This window comes from Chenopodium quinoa, unplaced genomic scaffold (assembly GCF_001683475.1).
Source record: "Chenopodium quinoa cultivar QQ74 unplaced genomic scaffold, ASM168347v1, whole genome shotgun sequence".
In the NCBI taxonomy this organism is placed as follows: domain Eukaryota; kingdom Viridiplantae; phylum Streptophyta; class Magnoliopsida; order Caryophyllales; family Amaranthaceae; genus Chenopodium; species Chenopodium quinoa.
Window position 1 is genome coordinate 298623 of NW_018742974.1, and position 20850 is coordinate 319472.

Below are 20850 nucleotides of genomic sequence, written 5' to 3' on the forward strand. Positions count from 1 at the left end.
GTGGGATTAGGGCTGTCAAAAGCTGACACGACACGAAAACCCGACACGAAATAAGCGGGTTTGGGTCAATTATTCTCGACCCGTTTACATAATTGGGTTGACACGGATCCGACACAAAATTAAACGAGTTAGGTTTGGGTGGAAATTTTCAACCCGAAACCGACACGCACAACCCAATTATATAAATGGGTTGATCGACAACCCGCTAACTCGAACCCGACACGCTTAAACTATTAATAAAGTAGTAACAAAAACCGATTTTTTTTTTCTAAACTTGTAATTTTGTAAATTGCCTTGGCACCATGTATACAATTAGGTATTTATTGGCAGTTAATTTGGTGGATAAAATAAATTTCAACTTTTGTAAATTAAAAATTGATTGTTAATTTAGGACAATTCTTATGTATGGTTGTGCTGCTAAAGCAACCAACTTTAAATTCTTGTAGTACTTTTGCTATAATTACTAACTTTAAACTCTTGTATTATCATTAATGAATTAATGATGTATGTCTTTTTAATTTTTATATTGAATATTATAGTTTTTTACATACTATATTAGTAAAAGGTTACACGAGTAACCCGTTTAATAAGCGGGTTAGGTTTGGGTCAAGGGTTTTCAACCAGTTTAATAAATGGGTTAGGTTTGGGTCAAGGGTATTTCAACCCGTTTAACATCGAAACGAACACGAACCCGACACGACATGACCCGTTTGACAGCCCTATGTGGGATGAAGGTGTTGTGACATTTGATGCTCTTTCGGGTAAAAATTTTAGATTAAGAGCCATGGTTTTTTTTACTATAAATGACTTTCCTGCATATGGAAATTTGTCAGGGTACAAAGTTAGAGGACAAAAACCATGCCCTATTTGTGAGGATGACATGCAAATTACACGCTTGAAGCATTGGGGGAAGAATGTCTACATGCATACCAGACGATTACTTCGTCGAAATCACCCATAGAGGAAGATGAGACAACAATTCAACGGGCATGTTGAGAAGGGAGTGAGTCGTGAGCCATTGACAGGAATTGAAGTGTATGAGAAAAGTAAAAATTTTAAGACAATCTTTGGTAAGATGCACAGAGAGAAACCGAAGAAGGGTGTGTTGTGGAAAAAAGTGTCTAAGTTGTGGGATCTGCCTTTTTGGAAGCACTTGTCGGTTCGACATCGTCTTGATGTTATGCACATTGGAAAAAAATGTTTATGAGGCACTAATTGGGACTTTGTTGAATATCAAAGGGAAGATAAAGGATGGTGATAATGTGCTTAGAGACATGAAGGAAGCCAAAATTCGACCTAAGTTATGGCCTGAGGATGAAGCAACGAAAAAAGCATTTTTGCCCCATGCGTGTTATATATTGTCTAGAGAAGAAAAAAGGATCTTTTGTGAGTGTTTGAAAGGAATCAAGGTGCCGACAGGGTATTCGTCGAACATAAGGCGTTTTGTTTCTACTACTGATAAGAAAGTTGTTGGTATGAAGTCCCATGATTGTCATGTGATGATGCAAGTGTTCATGCTAATTTCACTCTGATGCCTTTTGCCAAAATATGTTAGGCATGCTATTGTGAAGATTTGCTTGTTTTTCAATGCAATTTTTAGTTAGGTGATAGATCCAAAAACACTTGACGATATGGAATATGATATTGTTGAAACATTATGCAAATTCGAGATGCATTTTCCTCCTTCCTTTTTTGACATAATGACTCACCTTGTTATGCACTTTCCTCGTGAGATAAAGGAGTGTGGTCCTGTATTTATGCGTTGGATGTACCCTTATGAGAGGCAAATGGGTACTTTAGCAGATAAGGCAAAGAACAGAGCAAATCCTGAAGGGAGCATCGTGAAAGGGTTCATATCAGAAAAAGCAGGGAAATATTGTTCAGTGTTTTTAGCTAAGGTTAAAGAAATTGGGATTCCGACTTCTCGTCACGAGGGAAGACTTCAAGGAAAGGGTAAAGTAGGTCGGAAATTGGTTAAACCTCCACTTGATCGATATAAGAAAGCCCACCGATTTGTGCTACAAAACCTATCTGCAGTTCATCCATATATTGAAAAACATCTTCATGAGTTGAAAATTCACAATCCCAGGATCAGCTCCTATGCGTTGATGCAGGAGCATAATCGCCACTATGTTGAGTAGTTTGAAGGCTAACTGAAGCTTGAATTGAGTAGAGATGAGAATGTTTCTGAAACGACCAAGTGGCTTTCACGAGGTCCACAACCACTTGTGTATACTTATGAGGGTTACGATATCAATGGATTTACTTTTGCCACTTGTCGTTAAGATGAAAAAAGTGTGCAACAAAATAGTGGTGTTGTCGTGGTTGCATCTTCTACTGAATACTCAAGTTCTAGGGATACAAGGCCAGTTGAAGCTATACAGGCATATTACGGTGTCATTCAAGAAATCTGGGAGTTGGATTATGTTGATTTCACAAGTCCTTTATTTCGTTGCACATGGGCTGATAACCGTCGTGGTATGAAAACCAATGAGTTATTTGGATTCACCTTGGTTGACTCTAGTCATTACACTGATGGTGAAGAGCCTTTTGTATTAGCCTCACAATCGAAACAAGTATTCTACATCAAGGATAATATAGATCCGCAATGGCATGTTGTAGTTGAAGGCAAGTGAAAAATTGTGGGTGTGGAAGATGTTGTGGATGAAGTAGAGTATGACCAATTTGATGACATCCCGCCTATAACAATGGGAGTGCAACCTCTACAATAAGGGGAAGATATTGTTGATGATGTAGAGTATGATCGTGATGAAGGGTTAGTGGTTCCTATAACTACAACCAAGGTTTGTGTTATTGTATTCCTTTAACAATAGTATTTTTGTTGCAAATAATACTGAATTTATTAAATTGGTATATATCTAAATCATTAATTTCTTTATTGTATAGTATTTACATTAATATGATTTTATTGTTATGATTTTGATTCTATTCTTGTTAATTTCATTCTTTGTGTAGAGGCATACTACAATGGAAGAAAACATAGATGATCATGATGGACAGGAACAATCTGGTGACATGGATGCCTCCACTTCCCAAGTAAATTCTTCTACAAAAAAGGGATGAGGCCCGTCTAGAGCAGTCCAAACAACTACACCTATGTTCCTCGAATTTGATAAGTTTGACATGCCTATTGGAAAGTGGGAATCTGCTTATGGGAAGCAAATTGTTAATTGTGCTCAAAGAGTTAACATTAAAGTGAAGGGATATCCGAAGTATGATAAAGTTCAAAAGCAAAACTTGTGGGAGAAGAGTAAGGTAATTAAGATATAAATATGGTTTATTGCTCTAAATTTAATGATACTTATAATTAATTATGAATATTAACATTCTCTAATTTTGTAGCGGAAGTTCCACATTGATGATCCTAAGGGTAGTAAAGAGAAGAAGTTCCACGAAGCTGTTGGTGCTAGATTTATGAAGAACAAGTCTTGGTTAGTTTCACGATTCATAACTAAGGAAACTGCACCTCCGCCTGACTCACCAAGTGCAAACATTAAGCCCTGGGAGCTTCATGAAGGATACATCACAGAAGAGTAATGGAAAGAGTTTGAGACATATTGCAATACAGATGAATTTAAGGTGTGTAAGATATTATGAAAGTATTTTTCACATATTTTATTTCAACTACAATACTACTTACAATAGCTTTTCATTTTGTAATAGGCTCTGAGTGAAAAAGGCAAGGAAAATGCAAAGAATAATAACCATCTCCACCATCTAGGCTCCAAGAGTTATGAGAGGGCTCGAGTTGATTAGAGTAATACCAATAGAATTCCAGCAGAATCTTCAACCTCGAGCACCACAGAGTCCGCGACAAGCTGTGTAATGAGTGACAAACTTAAAAATCGGTCTCTTTATTGGATTTTGGCCCGTTAAACTCGTAATGCAGATGGATCGTGGGCTATAGACCCGAAGAATGCCGAAACCCAGCAAATAGCCAATACTATTGTAAGTGTTGTTCTAAGTAACCAAGTATAGTTTTTTTTTTCAGTTACTTGTTTATACTTTTGAGCTGATCAGTTTTGATCAGGCCTTTTCTTTTTATTGCTCATTTCCTGCGTTGTTTAATGGGAGGCCTTTGTTGTTTATTGCTCATTTTCTTCTTCCTGCATTGTTTAATGGGATTTTCTAAATTTGAGGCCTTTTCCGATCTGTTCTGATCAGTTCCGATCAATTCTGATCCGTTCCGATCAGTTTAGAAATTACAGTTCTGACCAGTTCCGAACAAATCTGATCCGTTCCGATCAGTTCTGATCCGTTCCGATCAGTTCTGATTAGTTCTTAAATTTCAGTTTTGAACAGTTCCGATCAGTTCTGAAATTTCAGTTCTGATTAGTTGTTGCTTGCTTAGTTGTTGTTAACCATGCATACAGAAAAAGGCAAGGACTTGTGGATTTGTGATGGTGTTAATACTTAGTATGTCATTTAGCTGGAAGGGTGAATGGGTGATGCTGAACTTCTGACTTGTGGATTCTCATAGTAAACATTTATGTCAAGGCATCTGTTGTTGAAAAGCTCTTGTAGGAATCCTGAGAGAAAGAAAAAGTAGGAAGAACAGAAACTTGCAATCTTATCATTTCAGTTCCGATCAGTTCTGAAATTTCAGTTTTATTTTAGACCAAAGCACATAAGTGGTGGATACAATTGTAGCTTTATCAAGTATAGCCAAAAGCTTCTTACCCTTTACATATTAAAGTCCAAGTATAATACTTTTTAATCTGATTAGGGAAACAAAATAATTGTTGATGTGAGACAGTGAGAGGGTAAATTGTAGCTTCTCAGCTCACAAATAACACACTTTCCTATAGCTAATCTTTGCATAGATTAATATAATCCTCCTTCTGGCATATTTCTTCAAGTCATGGGTTAATAGAATATCTGCAGAGATGTGTATCCCTGGACAAAGGCCCTGCTCAAGTGCCCTATAGAACCTAAACAACTTCCTAAAATCCTTCAATTTAGAATACAATTTGATGATCACCTTGTACAACATATTAATATGTAATAGTTATTCAATTCTTGCTTTAGTCTAGTAATTTGTTTCCAATATTCTCTATAATTTAATGTCTAATGTCTCACTACTATATTGCTATTCCAAGAAGCTTCACAGAAAGCTGTAAAGTGGATCAACCACGATTCTTGGAATAAGTTTGGCAGAAATTTGCAAAAAAAATGGGTTTATAAAATTAATAGTTTCTGTTGATTTTGATGCTTCTATGTTCAAGATATATGTTATTTGCTAATTATGGGATTTCATCTTAGGGGACAACTTGCTGAAAGGCTTCAGAAGGAAGGACCTTTCAGTGTTCGACCTTTGCAAGAAAGTTCCGATCAGTTCTGAAATTTCACTTTTGATCAGTTTTGAACAGTTTTGAAATTTCAGTTCCAATCAGTTCTGAAATTTCAGTTTTGATCAGTTCCGATCAGTTCTGAAATTTCAGTTCCGATCAGTTCTGAAATTTCAGTTCCGATCACGTCCGATCAGTTCTGAAATTTCACTTCCGATCAGTTCTGAAATTTCAGTTCCGATCAGTTCTGAAATTTCAGTTCTGATCAGTTCCGATCAGTTTTGAAGTTTCAGTTCCGATCAGTTCTGAAATTTCAGTTTCGTTTAGTTCTAAAATTTCAGTTTTGATTAGTTCTGATCAGTTCTGAAATTTCAGTTATGATCAGTTCCAATCAGTTCTGAAATTTCAGTTCCAATCAGTTCTGAAATTTCAGTTCCGATCACTTCCAATCATTTCAGTTCCGATCAGTTCTAAAATTTCGGTTCTAATCAGTTTTGATTAGTTCTGATCAATTTTGAAATTTCAATTCCGATCAGTTCTAAAATTTCAGTTCCGATCAGGTCTGAAATTTCAGTTCCGATCACTTCCGAACAGTTCTGATCAGGCCTTTTCTGTTTATTGCTCGAGTCCTCGCCAGTTATCATGTTCACTACTATCATTGTTCTATGTTGTATATGTTGTAGGCTACAAGTCTATTTATGCATATCACTTTTTTTCAATTAAGGTTCTTGTTCTGCCATATCTTATATATGTTTTTTTTTAATAGTTGGAAAACTTGCAAAAGAATGATGAAGGAAACAATTCAAGTGATGGTATTGGTATGGATGCCCTCGACAAGGCTTTAGAAAAAAAGGATCACCGCGGGCATGTAAAAGCACTAGGAAGGTGTGGGGTTGAGTTAGTCACACACAAGTATTTGGGAAGGGATACAGAAAGGGTAAATCATCCGGCCAAGGTGGATGCTCATTAGAAGAGTTAGAATCAATGAAAGCTACCCTAACTCAAGAATTTGAGGGGAGGCTAGAAGAAAAGGTTGAAGAGAAGCTTCAAGAGAGGATCGAAGAGAGATTGGGACGACGGGTGGCAATGGAGTTGAAAGCTTATCTCGCCAATTTACTACCACAGATGACCGGTGACGTGGAGGCATTTCAAGGAATGCAAGAGATGACGAACATGGAGGCAACACAAAGCCCTCATGTAATAGAGGTATATGTCTTATTAACTATATTAAAGATATGACTTTACAAGGTTAACATGTATAATATTGATCGAGTTTTTTGTAATATGTAGGTAGCCACTAAATGTCGCCTAGCATTGAAAGATGAGTACAATGAAAATTAGTGGTTGTGGCAGATGGAACGGTATATCCTGTTACCGGTGAAGTTACTCACAACCTGAAGATGTTACCTGATCATTACAGGGTTATTGTGGACAACCCTTATCCTGACTGTGCCCTCCTCGATATACCGGTACCGTCTCCTGATAATGTGACTAAGTTGGGAAAAGCCAAGTCTTCCTTTGTAATATGGCCTATAGACATGGTTTTTTTTTTAGAAGAGGTATAGTCTCCTACTATTAACATTAAGTGCCATCATTTTTGTATATTTAATCTAGACTAATATTCATATATTTGTAAAGGTGTCACCATCGCCCAAAAAGAAGCATAGATCTTGCCAAGGCACAGAAGGGGACGATAGTTGTGGTGTGAAATCAAGGCAATCTACCATCAAACCCACAAAATTCCTACCACTTGAAGATAAAATTGTCGATACTTTTGGCGAGGGGTGTGAGTTGTTGTATTGGTTAATGAATTATGATGATGCAAAGTATGATACAACATCAGTACTTCTAAAGGCCTCAATGTTTAATTTTGATAGCGACAAACAGATTTGGGTAACCGCTACCGATGTACGTGAATTTCTAAGAGGATCGTGGGCTAATGTTTCATTGATTCATGTTTATTTCATGTAGGTTACTTAATCTTCCTTTACTTTGGTTCTTATATTCACTATAGTAATATTTTTATTGCTATAATGCTGAATTTTTAGTTTTCAATGACTTTATCATGTAGGTATTTAGTAGACAACTTCATCGACCTTTTCAACAGGACTGAGATCACATTCTTTTGTCCTCAACTCATTTTAGAATCTTCAATTCAGAATGATTACCTTGAAACTTATACATATGTGAAGAATACATTTTTGCATGAAGTAAGAAAGACGGGTAAACGTTGCAAATTCATCGTGGCTCCATATGTTGCAAGGTTCGAAATATGTTTTTTTATACTACCACTAAACTTAATCATATAAATGATATCACCAATTTTCCAATACTCTAACTTGTGTTTTCCTCTTAAATAACGTAGTGGTCATTGGGTTCTTGTGGTGGTCGATCTAAAATTAGGTTTAGCTTATGAGTTTGACTCTATGAAGCTACCTAAAGAAAAACCACGACAATTGAAAATTGCCGAAATTATGATGACGTGAGCCACAACCTTGAAATTATGCCCTAGTTTCTATATCATTTATGTATGTGGTTTGTAGATTATTTTGTTCTAAGTGTTAGAATATATATTATTTTTGTAGGACTTATAAAGTATATCGGGCGAATCTCACAGGGAGTGAATTTAAATCACATAGGCAAAAATTGAAATTCATACAAATGGAGGTAAATACACTACTCACCCCATATTGTTATACATTGTTCACTTTGAAAACATAATTTTTAACTATTTGTCATATATACTAGTGTTCTCAACAAGGGGGAGTTGAATGTGGCTACTACATTATGAGATACATGTATGAGATTGTTACTTCTCACTTGGAGTGCAAAGGTGTCTTAGAGGAGGTTAGTAGTTTTTTTTGCAAATTTTGAAGCCTTTTTGGCTCTATACGCTCCCAAAAGTGAGATAATGGTCACTTTTCATTGATTTCAATTCCTAAAACCAATATATAAGGTAATTAAGGATGTTATGTGTTATATTGTGTTAATTTGAACAAATACTTGAAAGATGGGAAAGGTAGAAGTCCCTTAGGCAACTTTGAAGCATTTTTGGCTCTATACGCTCTGAAGAGTAACATAATGTCAATTTTCATTGATTACAATTCAAAAAAACCAAAATATAAGGTAATTAAGGATTTTTAGTGTTATATTGTGTTAATTTGAACCAATACATGAAAGATGGGAAAGGTAGAAGTCCCTTAGGCAATTTTGAAGCCTTTATGGCTCTATACGCTCCTAAAAGTACGTAAATGGTCACTTTTCATTCATTTAAATTCATAGAAACCCAAATATAAGGTAATTAGGGATGTTATGTGTTATATTGTGTTAATTTGAACCAATAAATGAAAGATGGAAAAGGTAGAAGTCCCTTAGGCAATTTTGAAGCGTTTTTGGCTCTATACGCTCCCTGGAGTGAGATAATGGTCAATTTTCATTGATTTCATTTCTTAAAAACCAAAATATAAGGTAATTAAGGATTTTTAGTGTTATATTGTGTTAATTTTAACCAATACATGAAAGATGGGAAAGGTAGAAGTCCCTTAGGCAATTTTGAAGCCTTTTTGGCTCTATACGCTCCCAAAAGTGAGATAATAGTAACTTTTCATTGATTTCAATTCTTAGAAAACAAAATATAAGGTAATTAAGGATTTTATGTGTTATATTGTGTTAATTTGAACAAATACTTTAAAGATGGGAAAGATAGAAGTCCATTAGGCAATTTTGAAGCGTTTTTGGCTCTTTACGCTCCCAAGAGTGAGATAATGGTAAAATTTTCATTGATTTCAATTCATAAAAACCAAAATATAAGGTAATTAAGGATTTTTAGTGTTATATTGTATTAATTTGAACCAATACATGAAATATGGGAAAGGTAGAAGTCCCTGACGCAATTTTGAAGCCTTTTTGGCTCTATACGCTACTAAAAGTGAGTAAATGGTCACTTTTCATTGATTTCAATTCATAGGAACCAAAATATAAGGTAATTAAGGATTTTATGTGTTATATTGTGTTAATTTGAACCAATAAATGAAATATGGGAAAAGTAGAAGTCCCTTAAGCAATTTTGAAGCGTTTTTGGCTCTATACCCTCCCAAGAGTGAGATAATGGTCACTTTTCATTGGTTTCAATTCATAAAAAACAAAATGTAAGGTAATTAAGGATGTTATGTGTGATATTGTGTTAATTTGAACCAATACTTGAAAGATGGGAAAGATAGAAGTCCCTTAGCGCAATTTTAAAGCCTTTTTGGCTCTATATGTTCACTTTTCATTGATTTCAACTCATAGAAATCAAAATATAAGTCTATTAAGGATGTTATGTGTGTTATTTCTATATTATGAGTTTTTTTCTATAATTTGGTTCAGCACATTTATTCTAATGATTGTTTTTATTATGGATTGTTTTTATTTTGTAACCTCTTTCATATGTTTTTTTAATATGATATTTGTACAAGGACAGGCCCGTATGATGTTGACGAGGTGAATGTGGTTCGAGAACAGTGGGCGCAATACTTTAGAAGTAAATATTTATTGAATGCATAACTATTAGCTTAGGTAGAACAAAGTAATATTTTTAGTGTTGTTGTACATGTTGGATAAATTTATACAAGTTTTTATTTGTAATGTGATACTACTTCGGTTTTTATATTACGTCGTATTAATTATTACGAAAGATTGATCGGTATAATTGCTTATTTACAGGAACAGGTTTATTATAACAGGTTAAAATATATATTAATTATATATAAATACATGTTGTTGAAATTAAATAAAATAAAAATTTAATTTAATAATTATTTGTAACGGGCAGCAGAATTGTCAGTTACAAATAACCAGTTATTCGTAAAGGGCATATTTGTTGCCTGTTACAAATAAGTGTTAAATTATAGACAATAAAACTTTATTCATAACGGACATTTAAGATGTCACTTACGAATAATCACTTATTTGCAACGGGCGTTTTAGGTGCCTGTTACGAATAAGGACTTATTTTAATACAAAAAAGCGTTTATTCGTAACTGACATTTCAAATGTCCGTTACGAATAACCCCTTATTCGTAACTAACATTTCATATGTCTGTTACTGTAGGGAATAATTTCAAGCCTTTAAAATCCCACTAGCTTGAACCCCACTGTGATCATACACTAAAGTACGGTGGCGTCCAAAAGGGAAGAAGATAGAGCAAAAGAGACGCCAACAAGTTTTTAAGGAACTTGTAAACCGTTCATAGGATGAAGGTTACACCCCTTAACGATCCAAGAGATCGTCAACTCCATAAGGTCATGAACCAAATAAGGGTTCGGGGATGATGGTACAAATCCAACCTAAAAGAGATTGAACCTGCCCTAATAATAGACCTCTACTTTATTCTGCTCGTATTCATGTGCGCTTTTTGATTAACATACAATCAATAGGATTAACCCTAAACCTGTTTAATCTATGTTGGTTGAATATTAATGCACAAATAAACTATTATTGGCGATCACTTAAATTTATAATCACAATTAACCTAACAAGATTATTAAGTATCTTATTAAGCGTGATTGTAAATACCAATTCCCTTTAAACATGCATAAAAAGGTGTGATCAAGCAATAAAGAATAAATAATGTATCAATCAACATAATAAATAATCAACACCATTAATAATAATAATATCAATCATAATCATAATAATCGTAAATGTTAGGGAGAATATAGGAAGCATCATACTTTTAATCATACTTGATATTAAAAATACCCTAGACATGATGCTAGGAATATCATAATAACAATCTAAGCATGATATCTACATCATAAATCAATTAAACCATTAAAGTACTTACTTGGATGCCTCGTACCTCTTTCTAATTACAAAATACACGCGTTAGTAACTTCAAGGAAAATAATAATCAAAGCAATTAAATTAAATAATTGAAATAAAGATTTGGGACCAAACCCTCAGAAATTAAAACCTTTCACGTCTAGGGCGAAGGCAACTTCGAATATGGCTAGGTGTTTCTAGATCTTGTGAATACGGAATTTTGTATTAAAAAGCAAGGAAGAAAGAATGCTAAAGGATTAATGGAAGAATGAATTAATGATATAGATGATGAATGGAGAGAGTTGATTATTGGTCAATGAATATTGATCATTAGTGAAAACTTAAGAATAAAGAGAATTGGTGAACGATAGATGTCGATGATGATTGAAAACGGAGTTTTTGATACGATATTTATAGAGAAAATCATCCAAAAAAGATAATTTATCAAAACAGAGTCTGAAGATCGCAAAACCACCTTGGCGCCAGCCCTGTCTCATTGGCGCCAGGACCAGTGGATAGCGCCAGGCGCCAATGGCTGGCGTCTGGCGCCAATCCTGATTCCAGGCGCCAAGGCCTGGGGTTGGACGCCAAATTGGATTTCAACGTGTTTTCGAAAATCTGATAAATTCCCGTACTGGAAGATAAAATAATATAATTTCAGTCGAAAATGCTATTTGATCTTGATTAAAACTCTGAAGAATCCTAATTGAATTAAGAATGATAAGACCTTCTAGAATGTTCTAGAAGACCAAAACCATTCCTAATAACATTAGGAATGATAAATCATATTAGGCCCTCCCCTAGATCATTGGGCCGTACTTAAAGCTCAAACCGGGCCCAGTTTAGTAAATTGGCCATAATTTCCTCAATATTCATCGGAATTGGGCTTATAATATATCGTTGGAAAGGTCTTTGCAAACCCCATCCAACTACACCACTATTGGACCTATATCATGGACCAACCAAACTAGATTGGCTGTTTTCTTAAAATAAAGTTTTCAAAAACAGGGAGAAAAGAAAAGAAATAAAACTTTCCGCAACACCAGACCTTTCCACACTTTCGTTTCATTCGATTATGATTCAACGTGAAAGGCACTCATCACAAGGTTTGGTTTTGGGGAGACACAAATGGGTGTCTACAGTTATGAATAACCCACCCCTTATTTGTAACTAACATTTCATATGTCCATTACGAATAACGGGTTATTCGTAACGGACATTTGAAATGTTAGTTACGAATAATGGGTTATTCGTAACGGACATTTCAAATGTCCGTTACGAATAACTCATTATTCTTAACGGACAGTGCCCGTTACGAATAACAATGCCCATCCGTAATGGCCGTATACGTAACGGACGATGCCCGTTACGGATGGGCCCTTTTTGCCCGTTACAGATGGCGTTTTTTCCTTTAGGTTTGCATGCTCGACTGTGTCTACCTCTTGTGCTAGCATGGAACCTATGGTCGTTTCCGTAACCGTGATGTATAGCCTAAGAGGTAGTTTGGGTACTGGTGGTGCTAAAATTGATGGACTTTTGAGATAATCTTTGATTTTCTCAAAGGCCCTTTGGCTTTGATCGTCCCATTCATGTTTTTCTTATTTTTTTTAAGTTTTTGAATATTTTCTCACAAGTCATAGTCAATTTGTTGATAAACCAACTAATGTATTGTAGTTTGTAAAGAAACCCCCTAATTTCTTTTTCAGTTTGAGGGGGAGGCATATGAACGATTGCCTTTATTTTAGAGGGATCGATCTCAATACCACGTGTGCTTACTACGTATCCTTGTAACTTACAAGAAGTTACTCCGAAGGCGCATTTTTGTGGATTCAATCGCATTTTATATTCTTTTATGCCAGTGAAAAATTTTCATAAAGCTTTTATGTGTCCCATTCTATCTTTGGACTTTACAATCATATCATCCACATAAACTTCTATTTCTTTATGCATCATATCATGCAAGAGAGTCGTAGCCGATCTTTGGTACGTAGTTCCTGCAGTTTTTAGCCCAAATGGCATGATTGTGTAGCAATATGTACCCCAAGGGGTGATAAAAAATGTCTTTTCTTCATCTTCTTTTGCCATTTGGATTTGGTTATAGCTTGTTTATCCATCCATAAAGGATAACATCGCATGTTCAGACATGTTATCTTCTAGTATATCAATATGAGGTAGAGGAAAATCGTCTTTAGGGCTAGCCTTGTTAAGGTCCCTAAAGTCGACACACATGTGAACTCGTCCATCCTTTTTAGGGATTGGGACGATGTTCGCTACCCATTCTGGGTAATTACATACGCGAATGAAACCTGCGTCTAATTTCTTTTGTACTTCTTCTTTTATTTTCAAAGCGACGTCAGGTTTCGTTCGTCAAAGTTTTTGTTTTATAGGTTTAGAGGTAGGGTTCAAGGGAATGGTATGTTCCACAATTTCCTTGTCTATTCTAGGCATGTCCTTGTATGACGAAGCGAACACGTCTTTGAACTCTTTGAGCGTCGATATAAGAATCGATCGCTCTTTCAGATTTAAAGTTAAGCAAATTGTGACTTCTCTTTTGTTTTCATTAGTTCCTATATTTACTGTTTCAGTTTCTTCAATTATAGGGTTCTTTTGTTCTCGTTCATTCATTAATTCAACCAATTTATTAATATTATCATCTTCATTAGATTAATTGTTATAGCATTCAAAAGATTCGAGAGAAGGCATATAATCGGAAATAGAGCTCATATTATTGAATTCAAAAGAGAGTACATCCAGAGAAGAATCATTTTTGGAATCTTCGTCCTTAGAACTAGAAAATAAAGACTTAGTGATAGCCACAAGGCTCAAATTTTCAGCTTCCTTAAATTCTAAGCTAAACTCATCATCCGATTCTTCGAACATCTTCCCTTCTCCTGTGACGATCTCTAGCTAATCACCTTTATGATTTGTCCACTTGAAAGACTTCCTCTATCCATGCTCGAAGGTTTCATTAGAAGGGGTGATCAATGAGCTTGGGTCAAAAGCTTCATCTTGGATGGCATTTTAATTAGTCATGGCAGCAACATGGTTTTACTCTAGTCCAAATAGCAAGTTGAATGCTATCCTATCATAGCACCCTGGGGTTGGGTGTTTTGATTTAACGATTTCAAGATTGTCATTCAAGAAGTAGCAATCATGAAATATCTTATATCTAGACTTCTTGATTCCTCCTAGAACTAATGGTTCTGGAAAGTCATACAAAGGATAATCTTCTCCCTCCCTAATGAATTGTCCATTAAGGGTTTGTTGGTAAGATGGGAGAAAAGTGATTATCCCCTTTTTATTGTCATCTCTACGTGCTTTGTTTTAAGCAACGTGAGACTCTAGTTATTCCTTGGTTGGTTTGTATCCCAATCCAAAAGAGAGACTTTTCTTTGGGATAGGAAGTAAAAGAGATTTATGTTGGGGTTTGGTAAGTCCAACTTACCGCGAAAACGACCCCGACCCAAAGAACCACTCGCAATTAATAAAACCATAAAGCATAATAAATAAACATAAAAGGATAAAATCAGAATTTACCTTTGACTCGTGCTTCTCCCTTAAAGTCGGTCTCTTACTTGAAAGCTTTAGCCCCGCTCACACGAGAGCCTCCAACGGTATCCAACCATAAAGGACGAACACCGACTTTTTAGATCCACTACCTTGGAATTAGCAAGGTCCGACCAAAACCCTAGTGATTAAATGAGTTCAAAGGTTTTCACAATGGTGATGCCTTTTTCAACTCTCACTCAAGTGATTTTCCCAATACCCCAACTTGGGTATTTATAGGGAAAACAAGATAGTGAAAAAGCTCTCCCATCAATGTGGGAGAATTTGATTTTTCCATTTTATTTTAAAGCGAAAATAAAATAAATAATCAAACTAGTAATAAATCAACAAGTTGCAAGCTCATGAGAGAGGTTAAGTGAGGACCATTTGGAGAAGGGGGGGGGGGACCAAACTTGCTCCCCACTCCCTCTCCAAAGACCGGCCACCTCATACCTCAAGCCTCCCCTTATAATGCTCCACATGGCACCACACTTGGGCACCAAGGCACCCCAAGGTAGGCTGCCATGTGCGAATGCCAGCAAGCCTAGCACAAGCGTGCGGGCTGCTTGGCGTTGCTGGCCAGCACGCCCAGCACATCTTGTGCGGGCTGCTTGCGCACTCGGCCAGCAAGCCGCGCATCAATGATGTGGGCTGCTTGCTAAGTGCTTACGCGTGTTGGCCAGCGCTGCTAGCTTGCTGTGCTAGCATTGGTGCGCTAGCACGGACCAGCCAGCCTCGGCTCGGCTTGGTGCGCATGCTAGCCACCATGCTATACCAAATGCCCCTAGCACTCGGGTTTCTCAGGGCATTTTGATTCTAGGGGTATTTTGGTCTTGTTGATTTATTATTTTCGTGTCTCGTCTTTTATTATTTTGACTCGACTTCGGATGCTCGGTTTCGACGCTTTAAGCTCGAATTTCCGACGTCTAAATATTTAATACTCGGGCAACGAATTAATTTCTTCCGAATTAATTCGTTGAGGCGGTTCGTATATTTGCTAGGGTGTGACCCGAACGGTTCAGTCAATATTAAGCTGTAATATTAATTATATATTAATATTACTGATCGGAAGCGGCCTCCACCCAGGCATTCCGATAACTTGACCTTGCTGAACATATTAGCTTTCTAATAATTCTAAACCCGCTATCAGAATAATTCACTTGTTCAAAGGACACCATTCCTTTCAATCTCCCACTTGCCCTTTCGGACAAGTGCGCATTTAGTGTACAACCTTTTTCCTATGTCGCTTAATGTCTCTTCATGAACTGTAAGGTAAGATTATTATGTCATCCTTATTACGTCCATAAGTGTTTCTTGATTCCAAGTCCAACTGTCAATAAACAGATTATTTCTAAAATCCATCCGAGCACGACCATGCATTTTACAGTCTCGCTCTACGAGAGGCCTTGTATACAACAAAGACATCTTCCATATTTTAGTAGAGGGACATTCCCAGTCTTGTAATGTAGCTCCTCTTACTGAGAATACCTAGCCGCCCGAGTGTTGCCGTTATAATCCCCTATTATGGCAAACGTTTGACAACATCAAAACAGACTAGTACTCAAACAAGAGAAATCACAATACTCATGGTCAAGGAAATAGGTTCTAATAGCCATAATGAGAAGTATACTTATGACGATTTTTAATCTCTTAAAGCATTCTCATAGGTCGATCCAGTATGGTTCTAAACCAATACCTGTGTAAATGATTTATGACAATCTTGTCCTTGTAGCACAAGAAACAGTGCTATAAATAAAACTACACACTAATCTCAATTGGTCATTAGTCGTCCATCGTTTAAATGACCTCGATTAGGGATAATTTTTTATTATAATATTTAATGTTCACTTAATAGGTGTTTCCTTACCAAGACTGGTCTTGATACCCTATTTTGAATATTCCAATAATCGAATGGACTCATTATTTAATCCTAAACCACAATTAAATAACAAACAGATTAATAAAATATTGCATGAAATTTATATTACTCTAAAACTTGAATGATTTTTCTTAGTGTCTTAATTAAGTGTTCAAAATTTATCTAAAACACTAAACAGGGAAATCAAAGCCGGTCTCCTACATGCTTGATTCCCATTGCCTTAACGTGCTTGTTGTGCTTCACTTGAGGCAAAGGTTTAGTAAGTGAATCGACAACATTGTCAACCGTTCCAACTTTGCAAATTCTGATTTCACCTTCTGATTTCCATTCTCGAATCATGTGAAACTGCTGTTTGACATGTTTGACTTTCTTATGTTCCCTTAGCTCTCTGGCCTGAGCAATAGCTCCATTGTTGTCACAATAGAGGGCTATTGGACCCTTTATGGAAGGTACAACATCAAGTTCACCAATGAACTTACGAATCCAAACAGCCGCTTCAGCAGCTGCTAAGTACTCGGCTTCAGTTGTAGAATCTGCAGTTGTACTTTGTTTGGAACTCTTCCAACTAAACGCTCCTCCATTCAAACAGAACAGATATCCAGATTGCGATTTGAAATCGTCTCTGTCTGTCTAAAAGCTTGCGTCGGTATAACCTTTAACAACTAATTCTTCTGAACCACCATATACCAGGAATTTATCCTTGTTCCTTTTCAAGTACTTTAGGATATTCTTGGCCGCAGTCCAATGGGCCTCTCCTGGATGTGATTGGTAACGGCTCGTAGCACTCAAGGCATACGATAAATCTGGCCTAGTACATATCATGGCATACATGATTGATCCAATAAGCGAAACATATGGAATCAGATTCATTCTTTCCCGCTCATCAGGTGTATGTGGACACTGCTTCTTGCTCAGGGTTATGTCATGTGACATTGGCAGGTGACCTCTTTTGGCCCCTTCCATGCCAAATCGAGAAAGTAACTTATAAATGTAAGTACTTTGACTCAATCCAATTATCCTTTTTGATATATCCTTATAGATCTTGATGCCTAGTATGTAATGAGCCTCTCCTAAGTCATTCATTGAGAAACATTTTCCAAGCCAGGCCTTTACACACTCTAACAACGAAATGATGTTTCCAATGAGCAATATGTCATCGACATATAAGACTAAGAAGGCGATGTCACTCCCACTGACCTTCTTGTAAACACAAGATTCATCTGGATTCTTGATAAAACCAAACATACCGATGGCTTCATCGAATCGCAGATTCCAACTTCTGCTAGCTTGCTTTAGTCCATAAATGGACTTCTTAAGCTTACAAACCTTCCCAGCATTGTTTTGGACGACAAAACCTTCTAGCTGTGTCATGTACACAGTTTCTTCCAAAATACCATTTAAGAAGGCTGTTTTGACGTCCATCTCCCATATTTTATAGTTATAATATGCAGTAATCGCTAGGAGGATCCGAACGGATTTAAGCATTACGACTGGTGAAAAGGTTTCATCGTAATCAATACCATGAACTTGTCTATAACCTTTTGCCACCAATCTAGCTTTGTAAATGAACCCATTTCCATCTTTGTCGGTTTTCATTTTGAAAATCCACTTACATCCGATAGGTGTATAACGTTCGGGTAAGTCAACCAAGTCCCAGACTTGATTTTCAAACATGGAATCCATTTCAGATCTCATGGCCTCATGCCATTTAGCAGAGTCGGTGCTTGCCATCGCTTGCTTGTAGGTTGCCAGTTCATCTCCATCCATAATCAGGATGTCCTCTGATATCTCGGTTAATACTAAACCAAGAAATCTATCAGGTTGAGATCTCGGCCTCTGAGACCTACATAGTTAATGGATTGAGCATTTGCATTGTCGGTTTGACTTTGCACATTTTAATCATTTTGACCTGCATCAACAGATGCTGTTTGAGCACTTTGACTGTTATTCTGATTTTGTTGCTCATCCTCACGAACTTCGTCGAGTTCCATTTTCCTCCCACTTGTCATTTTGGTATTCCTTCTCCAAAAAGACACCATCGCAAGCAACAAACACTTTGTTCTCCAATTTGTTGTAGAAGTAATACCCTTTGGTTTCTTTTGGGTAGCCCACGAAGTAAACCTTGTCAGATTTGGGATGAAGTTTGTCAGAAATCAATTTCTTGACATATGCTTCGCATCCCCATATCTTTAGGAGGTTTCTTTGTCCATAATTCATATGGAGTCTTTTCTACAGCTTTTGATGGTGCACGGTTCAGTGTTAGTGCCGCAGTTAGAAGTGCGTGTCCCCAGAAAGAGATAGGAAGATCACTAAGACCCATTGTTGATTGTACCATGTCTAATAAGGTTTTATTTCTCCTTTCAGATACTGTAGGAAATATTTCAAGCGTATCCCTAGCTTGAACCCCACTGTGATCATACACTAAAGTACGGTGACGTCCAAAGGGAAAGAAGATAGAGCAAAAGAGTCGCCAACAAGTTTTAGGAACTTGTAAACCGTTCACGAGGTGAAGGTTACACCCCTTAACGATCCGAGAGATCGTCAACTCCAATAGGTCTTGAACCATGACTGGTAGTTCGGGGATGAAGGTACAAATCCAACCTAAAAGAGATTGAACATGCCCTAATAATAGGCCTCTACTTTATTCTGATTGTATTCATGTGCGCTTTCTGACTAACATGCAATCAATAGGTTTACCCTAAACCTGTTTAATCTATGTCGGTTGAATTTAATAAACAAATAAAACTATTATTGGCGATCACTTGAATTATAATCAAATTAACCCTAAACAAGATTATTAATTATCTTATTAAGCGTGATTACAAGTACAAATTCCCTTTAAACATGCATAAAAGGTGCGATCAAGCAATAACAATATATATATCAAGCAACATAATAATAATTATAATAAAATTATAATCATAAATCATAATCATATTAATAATAAAAATAATCATAATAATCATAATTAAAATAATCATCATAAATTATAACAATTATAATCATAATAAAATTAATCATAATTAACATAATCATGTTAAAGCATAATAATAATAGCAAGATCCTAGGCATGATACTAACAAGATTAATAACAAACCCTAGCATTTTACTAAACAATAAAAATCAAATATATAGCCCTAACATGATACTAACATGAATATTAGGAAAGAAAATAGGAAGCATCGTAGGAATCATGATTGATATAAGCAAATCACCCTAAATATCATAGTAAAGAAATCATCCTAACATGATACTAGGAACATCCTAAACATAATACTAGGAACCAATAAAACAATCTAAGCATGATTTCTGTATCATAAAATCAATAAAACAATTAAAGCACTTACTTGGATGCCTCGTATCTCTTTCTAATAACAAAATACACGTGTTAGTAATTTCAAGGAAAATAATTAAACAATAATTAAATTAAATAATTGAAATAAAGATTTGGGACCAAACCCTCAGAAATTAAAACCTTTCACGTCTAGGGCGAAGGCAACTTCGAACAATGCTAGGTATGTCTAGTGTTAATGTATGAGGAATTGTGTTTGTAAAAGGCTAGACTAGAAAGAGAGAGAGAATCAAGAAATTCTTGATGAGAGTTGATGAGAATTAGAAAGAATAAGAATTGATGATTGAAAACAGAATTTTAAGAGGCTATTTACAGAGAAAATCAGTCGGATGGATAAAAAAACGAATCAGAGTTTCGACGAGAATAAAACTCGATCGCAGCGTCAAACAGCGCGTGGCGCCAAACGCTGGACTCTAGCGCCAGATGCCAGGATTGGCGCCAGACGCTACACTTTGGCGCCAGAAGCTAGGCGTGGCGCTAGGCGCTGGAAAACAGTTTTTGCGGATTTTGTTTTTATCATATCTTTTGATCCAAAAGTCCAAATAAGTCATATAATATGTCATTGGAAAGATCATGAAGTCTACTTGCCAACCCAAGTAAAATCAGATTAATATATTTTGTAGATAAAAATATATGGCCGAAATAGTGAAAGGGTGTCAGTTTTGGATAGAGTTTCATGTCTCATTCATATCTTTTTCGTTATAACTTGGATTTAATATTATAATATATCATTGGAAAGATAATTTCAAGATCTATCAAATAATATAAAATTTGGATAAATATTATGAGTCACAAAAGTAAAATCTGAATATATTCCACTTCGTACAAAACAATGATTTTCAAAAGGAGTAGTTTTATTCAATTTCAAACTCATTAAAACATAATTATCAATCCTAACTCCATTAGGATTTAAGAGAACATTCTATAATATTCTAGAAGACTATAATCAATACTAATA

General features: G+C 36.0%; 2 protein-coding genes across 2 annotated transcripts; both read left to right on the plus strand.

The window, feature by feature from the left end:
* The first annotated feature begins 967 nt into the window (after positions 1-967).
* Positions 968-3291, plus strand: LOC110729270. The gene is made up of 7 exons (XM_021908999.1): positions 968-1100; positions 1240-1496; positions 1605-2137; positions 2297-2628; positions 2734-2804; positions 2977-3057; positions 3160-3291. Exons 1-7 carry the CDS (start codon positions 968-970, stop codon positions 3289-3291), a joined length of 1539 nt encoding a protein of 512 aa, XP_021764691.1.
* A 3679-nt stretch (positions 3292-6970) lies between these two features.
* Positions 6971-9026, plus strand: LOC110729271. Its single transcript, XM_021909000.1, has 6 exons — positions 6971-7217; positions 7381-7572; positions 7675-7791; positions 7895-7976; positions 8058-8156; positions 9003-9026. Coding segments are annotated over exons 1-6 (516 nt in total). The 5' UTR covers positions 6971-7215.
* The last annotated feature ends 11824 nt before the right edge of the window (positions 9027-20850 follow it).

Bases quoted from the DNA above. Each gene is read 5' to 3' on its own strand.
- LOC110729270 (XM_021908999.1), top strand. From the start codon at position 968: ATGAGACAACAATTCAACGGGCATGTTGAGAAGGGAGTGAGTCGTGAG. The intron at 1,497-1,604 runs GTGATGATGCAA...ATTTTTAGTTAG, and splicing joins TGAAGTCCCATGATTGTCAT to GTGATAGATCCAAAAACACT. The intron at 3,058-3,159 runs GTAAATTCTTCT...CCTATTGGAAAG, and splicing joins TGGATGCCTCCACTTCCCAA to TGGGAATCTGCTTATGGGAA.
- LOC110729271 (XM_021909000.1), top strand. The intron at 7,792-7,894 runs GTGAGCCACAAC...TTATTTTTGTAG, and splicing joins ATTGCCGAAATTATGATGAC to GACTTATAAAGTATATCGGG. The intron at 8,157-9,002 runs GTTAGTAGTTTT...AATACTTTAAAG, and splicing joins GCAAAGGTGTCTTAGAGGAG to ATGGGAAAGATAGAAGTCCA.